This window comes from Cynoglossus semilaevis, chromosome W (genome assembly GCF_000523025.1).
Source record: "Cynoglossus semilaevis isolate Cse_v1.0 chromosome W, Cse_v1.0, whole genome shotgun sequence".
Taxonomy (NCBI): Eukaryota; Metazoa; Chordata; class Actinopteri; order Pleuronectiformes; family Cynoglossidae; genus Cynoglossus; species Cynoglossus semilaevis.
The window spans coordinates 11847278-11856705 of NC_024327.1; the positions used below are offsets into that span (position 1 = coordinate 11847278).

The 9428-nt window shown below is 40.0% G+C and overlaps 1 protein-coding gene across 3 annotated transcripts in view; it reads left to right on the forward strand.

Moving 5' to 3' along the window:
• Positions 1–2006: 2006 nt before the first annotated feature.
• The window catches only part of LOC103397205 (ras-related protein Rab-3C-like), a 28869-nt gene continuing 21447 nt past the window's right edge, over positions 2007–9428 (forward strand). For 2 of the 3 annotated variants that reach the window (XM_017042715.2, XM_017042710.2), the window contains exons 1-2: positions 2014–2130; positions 3765–3989. In XM_017042715.2, the coding sequence (XP_016898204.1) occupies positions 2113–2130; positions 3765–3989 (243 nt within the window). In that variant the 5' untranslated portion in view covers positions 2014–2112. Of the gene's footprint in view, positions 2645–3764; positions 3990–9428 lie in introns of all 3 variants that reach the window. The other variant, XM_017042712.2, reaches the window with a different exon arrangement.

Here is a 9428-nt window from a genome sequence, read left to right on the forward strand (position 1 = left end):
TTCCTTTGTGTACAAACTCTCGTACAACTCCTCATATGCCTTTTGTTTGGCCTTGGCCACTTCCCTCTTCACCTCCCTTGTCCTCTCTTTGTACTCCAGTCTGTTCTCTTCTGTTCTGTCACTGTCCCATCTCTTCTTCGCTAATCTCTTTCTCTGCACACTCTCCTGGATCTCCTCATTCCACCACCAGGTCTCTTTGTCCTCCTTTCTCTGCCCAGAGGACATACCTAGCACCTTCCTACCTGTCTCCCTCATCACTGCAGCTGTAGTCTCCCAATCATCTGGGAATATCTCAACACTACCCAGAACTGCCCTTACTTCCTTCCTGAAGTCTTCACAACATGTCTCTTTCCTTAGTTTCCACCACTTGACATCCATCCAATGTTGTTTGGCTACACTCTTGCCTGCCACCACCTTACAGTCTCTAATCTCCCTCAGATTACCTCTTCTACATAGAATATAATCTATCTGTGTGGACCTGCCTCCACTCTTGTAAATCACCTCGTGTTCCGTTCCAACCAATGGTAAAATAGTTTGTAGCCTCCTCCAATATTTCTAGCATTGCTGCCCTTACACCTGGTCTCCTGCACACACAAAATGTCTACTCTTCTCTCCATCACATCAGCTATTTCTCTACTTTTCCCTGTCATTGTACCTACATTCAAAGTTTCAAACTTCAGACCAACACTTCTATTCTTCATCTTTTCTCTTTTTCTCCTAACCAAACGCCCTCCTCTTCTTCTCTGTCTCTGACCAACAGTAGCCCAATTTCCATCAGTGCCCTGTAGGTCAACAGCATTGTTGGTGGTCGTTTTTGACCCGGACCCCGACCGATCCGGTATGGAAAATGTTTTAATTCGCATTCTTTGATTTGGCAAAGGTTTTACACCGGATACCCTTCCTGACGCAACCCTCACTATTTATCCGGGCTTGGGACCAGCACTATAAAACACTGGTTTGTGCCCCCTAGTGGCTGGGTTTAAAATAAATAAATTACTAATAAATAAATAAATGACTAAAAATGCTGATACAAGCCAAAGCATCTGTTCCTTATTTGTCCAAACGGTTCAATCAATCAGACATGTTTTATGACTAAATACCTAATCCAAAAAAGGGACAACTGAGTCTGGGCAAGTGGTAGTTTGATTTAGTTGTCAACTTCAAGCAACATTGTTGGACTACCTCTAAGGAGAAAAACAAAAATAAAATCCTATCACATTTGAAACCCATACAAACCCAAAACATACGTATCTAAACATATGCAAGCGGACCTGCATAAACACAGACCCAAAATGACACTAAAATGATAAAAAAAAAAAAGCTTTCAAGCAATAAAAAAAGATATCAGTTTTTCATTGTATTCTTCTATGACAACAATGGCAGAGAATTGCTACCAAAACCCACCCCATAAACTTATATAATTATTTAATTATTATTGCCACATTTCCACCATAATAACATGATAGAACCAGAGTAATGATAAAAAATATTACTTCAGTCAAATAGTTGCAAAATTATTAATTATGGAAAATAAATGACTAAGTAGTTATTAAAGGATTAAAATATTTAATAATACTAATTTAGGAATATTTAGAATATTTTGCAGGTGCCAGATTTTGAAGCAAGGCACTGCTGGTCACTTGAGGTACTGCAGCCAAAACAGTGGTCTTACTGACAAAGACCTACCGTACTTTGGGCCTTGAACGTACACTTTTAAAAATATATACATTACTACTACTTTTAGTATATTATTTACAATAATAATAATTATTATTATTATTACTATTATTATTACTATCATAATCATTATTAGTATATGTATTATTATTCGTAGTGTATTTGTACTAACTGATGTGATGCAATAACTTTTTAAGATAATAATTTTTGCAAATATATTCGTTTTTATTGAGAGTCTATATTATACCCATACTCATTAGCACTAAGCGCTCTTTGTCAGTCTGTCCTTTTCTGTTTACTCAGCCGCTGTACAAACGCATGGGGCGAGGAAAAATCAACCAAGAGTGACGCCACAGGAGAGCAGAATAAATTTGAGGAGAGGAGAAAAAGGTTGGTGGAGTGATATTTAAAGCAAGCAAGTAAGTCGAGGATCCAATGGATTTGTATGGAAAGGTAAGACGGGAGTGAGGCGGGCCAGCAGGGACAAACACTGTCACGTTTACCTACAGAAACGCTAGTATAAAAAAATAAATAAATTTAAAAAAAACGGAGCGCAGGAGCTGAAGTCTTTTCCAGCTTTACTTTAATCCGTTCACAGTGCGCTGCTGTGGTTTTGGTCACATGGGACAGCGTGGATGCGCCGCTGCATGCTGTTGTAGAATTTATACATTTGATGGCGTCCTCCATCTTAGTGCCAAGACTACAACCCCCATGCCTCATGCAAATCCCACATCACAACAATTCCCCCCAGATGACGTCAGAGACATGCCGCAACACACGCAACGCGCCCTCCGTTGCTCATGCCAGATCCGAGGCGGAGGGGACAGCTCCCTAGTGCTGAAACTGGTCTGCGCCTCAAAAACAGAGACGGAGGAGGAACACACCAACGCCCGTATTCATTTAAAAATACTCAAGTACATTGAGAAACAGGGACAGATTCAGATAAAGCCGAGACCTCCAATAACAGGTTTGTTAACACGATATCCTCCAAACGTTCTGGTAATTTGTGTAGAATCATTTCATCAACTGATGAAATTGTCATTAATGTGATTTTTTTATTGCATACGGCGTGCAGCACACTACATGGCATCTACAGCTATCTTCATTTATATAACAAGGGCAGTTTGTACGACTGTGGTTGTGTTTTATTGACGGAAACAGGAATTTCAGCGGTGTTCTTGCAAAAGCTGCCATAGTGGCATCTCTCTCCCTCACCCCCCTCCTCCCTCTTTCTCTCTCTAACATATGGAAATAAACGCATAAGCAGGATGGAGGTCTGGCATATTTTAGATATGCAGAGATTCTACAGGCGCAGCCAAATATGCGCAGTAGCTTTGACGAAATAATCACACTGGAGCGAAGATGAGTCGCGCTGCGAACAATCGAACGTTTACACGGAAATTTCGAAATTTGCGCTGTTACGGTAAAAGATTGTATCATGGTGTCATTTCTAACAGAAACTGCTGAATTAGTATGCATAAATACATTTTGTAAAATGTGTTTAATGTATTGCAGTAAAATACAAATGTGATGTCGTTTTGGATTGAACCCTGACAAAGGCATAATATAATCATAATGTAATACGTAATGTAATCTGTGGTACATTACAGATGAATATTCAACATTAAACACATTTAACATGATTTTTTCTAATGCCAGGTCAATTTTACCAACACAATAAAATATGGATACAAATAATGGCAAAAAGCAAATAAATGGCTTTGGAGAAGACACTTAGTTATCTAATACAATATCAATATAACAGCTTGCTGTGTCAGTCATGCTGTGTTTTCTTACACAGCCTTCTGTCACCTCTGATCTGTGGCCTGTACAACAACCTTCCACAGCACTACACTGTGTACTGTTCTTTTTTACTTTTTGGTATGTTGTAATGAGCTAGAGCAATTTTTACGTAATTATTTTTCTTTTTTTAAAAAAAATATACTGTACGAGAGTCAACTTTAAACTGACTTTTTTTTATTATTTTTCTATTCAGCTTAGCCACACAGCTCTACAAGCCCTCCACTGTGACTCAAGGTAACGCTTTTTATCTATTCTATTCAGCATTTCTCTTTTTGTCTTTGCAGATGGCTGCTACTCAAGATGTGAAAGAAAAGGGGGAGGGAGGGGATCAAAATTTCGACTACATGTTCAAGCTGCTCATCATTGGCAACAGCAGCGTGGGCAAAACCTCTTTCCTGTTCCGCTATGCAGATGACGCCTTCACTTCAGCCTTCGTCAGCACAGTGGGCATTGACTTCAAAGTGAAGACTGTGTACAAGAATGACAAAAGGATCAAACTGCAGATTTGGGTAAGAGACCTGAACATCCTTGTATTTAAAGAGCTACTTTGCAGGATTCAGCAAAATTCCATATTGATTTATATGTTTTTGTTAGATATTGATTGAAACACCTTAGTTTAAGCATGCATGATAGTTTTCAATTACCGGTATATTCAAAATCCAAATGTTGTGTGGACTAATGTTAAAACTTTTATTCCATTTGTAATTTAAAAAGTGCTCATGCTAAAAAGTAAATGTACTAACAAGTAAATTACAACTCATCAAAGAACCCTTTTTTTATTATAAAATATCTGTCAATGAATACAGAAAACAAAAACACTTACACAGTACCACACAAAAGAGTTAGTGGTTAGTGTTAATGCCTGATAGCAGGAAGACCACAGGTCCACTGGTTTGATCTCCAATCTTTCTTTTTGGATTTTGCATGTTCTTCAAGTGTGTGCATGTGTTTTTGCCAGGGACTCCAGTTTTCTACTAAAAAACATCCAGACTGGAGATTAGGTCTAATGTTCATCCTTACTTAACCTTTGATGTGGATGTGATTGTGAATGGTAGTTTTTCTATTTATTTGGCCCTTCAATGGACTGGTGATCTATCCAGGGCATACTGATTAAGTCCCCGATTTAGCCATAGAAGATGAATAAACAACTGAACTGGCGGTTTATCCCAAATAAAGCCTACATGCCATTAATAAGAGATGTTCATTATTTGGTTGACTAACGCATTCTCTATAATTCCTGCTAGTAATTAACAGAAGAAGGGGCATTACTTAAATGTAAACTAAGCTATGCTATTTCATGCACTTGTGTCTTTCTCTTATGACATTTACCTTTTATGCACAATTATTGCTTGCTAAAACAAGGTTAGTATCTGGTTGACATCTGTTTACTGTTGTCCCCCAAGGTCTCCTAGAGGACTATGTAAAAGCTCAAAGGGGGAAGGGGCTCTTTCGAATGCCCTGCCCCCTTGTCAGACTCATGCTTATACCATCTTGGTGCTCCCGCACAGCCACTCCTGTCTATAAAAAAGGCTGTCAATCTATGCCCATAGACCATGTCCTCCTGATCTCATGTCCGTGTGTTTCTCTTCTAATCAATACAATTCAAGGTATAACTCAATGGTCAAAGTTTCTGCCTACCAAATATCTCTCTGCACATGGCATCACCTGATCATAAACAATTTCTGTCCATGTTTTACGGGCCTACGGAACAAACAATGCTTGCAACAGCAAAGGTTTTTATGTTATTTCAATCCCTTAGAACACTCAACATGATGAGTATGGAGACAGATGGCAGGCTCAACCATTCTGACAGTTGACTTGTAGGTGTCAATTTGGCACACAGTTGGGAAGAACGGCGAAGCAACACTTTTGTCAGAATTAGTGGAAAACTGAAGATGATCTAAGTCTGTTTAATTAAGAATTTATCTGAGCTGTTGGGACTGTCTCATAATACCTTTGAGATTGCAATGGATGGATTTTATTTTTGCCCTGCCAGTCTCTTTTGTGCTGCAATATTAGTGCCAGCTCGACTTTACCAATTTTGGTCTCTGTTGTCATGGTAGTTTTGTTTTGCTGCAGTTTGCAATCCCCAGACACTTGGTGTTTGCCAATCACATTAATATAAAGCATCAGAGTTCCAACAAAATGAAAAATCTGCATTGGTGTCACGATAAGCCATCGACATGGCAGGAAGCAGGCAGGACCCAAATGCAGGACTGGTGCAGGTAGTTTATTTCAAGATTCAAAATTCCAAAAACCAGGACAGAAGCATACACAAAGTCGAGCAGAGCTGAGAACAGGAACAGAGTTGAGCACAGCAACAGACTTGCTCAGGAACAAACTAGGAACAGCTACAACAAAAAGCTCAACACAACGCTGGCACAAACTATACAGCGCTCACAAAGACAGCGCGCGCGCACACGCACACACACACACACACTCACTTAATGATCCCCCAAGGTCAGAGTGAGGGAGAGAGGTATATATACAGGGAGTACCAGGTGACCTGACAATCGGAGCAGTCAAATGGCTGGTTGAAGGGAATGATGTGTTTTCATCATTAGTAGAGACAAGCATATTTAGGGAGAAAACAGTCTGCCCTTGTGTTTAGTTAATTGGCCTGTCTTGTTAAACTAGGCTCAGGGAGAGCTCAGGCTACACTAAGTAAGTGGCTTTTTAAGCTGATGCCAATTGGCTAATTTAATTGTGGCAGCTACACCATTCATATTTTAAGTAAGAGGCAATGTGGTGTGATGAAACACCAGAGAGTGTGTTGCCATGGTAATTTGTAACAGACAAAATAGAGATATGTGTTATCATAGTCTATAAAAAGTAAAGTAGGATATAAAAAGAGTATCAACCCAAGGCTTAGGTCTAGCCACAACATTTTGTACTAGACTGTGTGAAATACCTAATTATTAGATTATTAAAGATACTAGATAGTAGATGATTAAAAGAAATGCAAGCCTGTCATTGTCAACTTTTCATATTTCAAAAACATTTAGACTATGGAAACAAGTTCTGTGCCAAAAATTAACAGGACAATTCGTATTGTTTTCAATGGAGGGTTCAAAATCCCGATTCTGTGATAGTATTGTCACCGGTGCTATTGTAAATGATAGGGTCATGGTCTCTGCATACAGTGAAAATGTAGTGCTGAGCAGTTGCAGCCTACTACTTTGAAAAATGAGTAAATTATAACAGATGCTGATGTCTTCAATAGCCAACATTCAAAAAGTGTTAATGTGACAATGGTAAACGTTGTAGGTGCAATGGGTCGAGTGCTGCTTAGGGGCACTCGGTGTTATCAACCACTCTCATTAAAGTTATCTTTAATTATTATTTTAACCTACTAATATAGCAATAATGTATTACTTGAAGTATTACAAATATACTAAAATCAATAGTATTCAATAACAATTAAATATCTGAAGGATTTTGAGAGTTCTTGGCAAATTGGGTGGCTTCAATGAATAAAGTAACAACACAGACAAATACAGTTTACAAAAATAATCAAATTTATTTATACAACACTGTCAAGTTAATGACGGTGATTGAACTCATAAACAATGATCATTATAACAAAACAAGGCGTGTGTGTAGGGGTGTGTGTGTACTTATGTGCGTGTGTACACGAGCGGTCGTGTACGAGAGAGAAAGAGAGAGAGAGATGTTGCCTCTCAGCTACCAAGCAAGCGACTGAGCCCTTGAGGCGTGTTCACATACGCGACTGCGCAGTGGAAGAAGAACTGCGAGGTAGAAGGAACGGCAACAGGAAACACGTGAGGCGTGTATGCGCTCACGGAGGTGTGAATGGGTGTTGTGTACGCGCACCAAGATGCGCTCAGGTACAATGAAACAGTGCTTGTGATGTTATCAAAGTATATGGGGGAAGGGAGGCGTACCGCGTGGTCTACTCCAGACAAAGGACTTTGTCGGAGTTTTCCTGATCCCAATACTGATAACGTTCCAAGTTAACACTGAAATACTGACGGTGTACAAGAGTATAACACCGAGTCAGGAGGTTAGAAAAGAAGTGCATGCAACAGCCTAGCTATAAAAGCAGCACAGATTTCAGACAACGAAATTCAATATGCGTACTTAAACTGTCCCTAAGTTTAAATAGCACTTAAAAATACTACAGGTTAACTAACGTGCCCAAATGCCAGCCTTACTGCAGTGAATGTCTGCTCGTATTTATAGGGTAGTGGAAAGTCCGCACTTCTTGGGTCCTTGCCAGAGTTGGGGACGTCCGTCTGGTTCCACTGTGTCCAGAGAGCCCTCTTGGTTCCGAAAATCCGTTTCGGGAGGAAAAGTCTCTGACTGTCGATGTGCCGGTTCACACGATTACCATTAGAAGGAATCCTCTCGGTTCTAAACTTTTCAATAACTGCTTTGGTCGCAGCGCTACGTTACTTGTGTAACTTATTACCGGTTAACTCAGTTAAGAAAAAGACGCTACTAGTGCATTTATCACCGTGGGCAATGGTGTCTACAAAAGCGCGTTGGTTCTTAGTCTTCTGAGACGAGCAGTTTTCTCTTTTCATCAGGGGTCCTACGGAGCGAAAGTCCTGAACAGAGAGTCTAAAATTGGGGCTGACCCCCCAATTTAAAGGTTGCGGAGGTTACTGATCGTGACGTATGTGGATTTACCGGAAGCAGTGGAATTATGGGAGTTAGAGTCCTTAAAAGGACTGTGGTAGTACCTACAATGTGATTCTGTTTCAACTTTAATCGTTATAAGCATCAACCTCTAAAGCGGGGTATTTTTTAAATTCTGTCTTAACTTGGTTCATAAAATTGAGGCGGTGGTGGCCTAGTGGTAAAGGAAGCGGACTTCGGTCCGGAAGGCCCCAGGTTCGAATCCACCAACTAAAGGAAGCGGACTTCGGTTCGGAATCCACCAACTGCCAGGTTGCCACTGAGATGCACTGAGCATGGCATCGTCCTCAAGCACTGCTCCCCGGGCGCTGACCACGGCTGCCCACTGTTCACTTGGTGATGGGTTAAATGCAGAGGATAAATTTCGTTGTGCATGGTGTGCTGTGCTGTGCTGTGTCACAATGACAAATAAAGATAAGTTTAAGTTTAAAACCACCAGGAAACTTGAAGTGCTTTACCAAAATGTAAGTTTTCTATTTTAAAAAAGTGAGACTCCTAAAATAGGGTTTGGTATCCCTTTACAAAATGAAGATGCCAGGTAGTTTAATTGACCTCCTTCACTCAATCTGTCTTCACCAGAATAGACTTCTCAGCAGTGGTAAAAAAAAGAAAAGGATTTTCTAAGAGCTCACATTTTCTGGACTCAGCGGTTGTCTGCTATTCTTTTCAACACACAAACTTACAAAATATAAAGGTAAAAATATAAAAAGACACATATTAAACTATGACAGTACATCCAGCATATTGGGTAGCACCATCAATAAATCCATTCTCTTTTTTATCCACTTACTCTACAAAGGACACAATATAGTCACAGTGCTCTGAGGCTACAGTCTGAACAAACAGCATGTATATTGTTTTGAGGAATGCATCTGTAACTTTGTGACCTATAATAACCTCTGGTGTGTCTTTAGACTCTTTTCAGGTAGACCTCTTCTTTTTTCATCTTTTTTTTGGGCTTTGTCCCTTTTTCAGGGCTTGCCACAGCGAATCATTGATTTCCATCTCTCCCTGTTCTCGGTATCTTCTACTCTGACTCCAACTATCTGCATGTCCTCCCTCACTGCATCCATATATCTCCTCTTTGGACTTCCTCTTTTTCTCCTACCTGGTAGCTCCATCTCTAACATTCTTCTACCAATGTATCCAAAGTCCCTCATCTGCACATGTCCAAACCATCTCAATCTGGCTTCTCTAGCTTTTTCTCCAAACCTTCCTGTCTGTGTTGTCCCTCTAATGACCTCATTCCTGATCCTGTCCATTCTTGTCACTCCTAGAGAGAATCT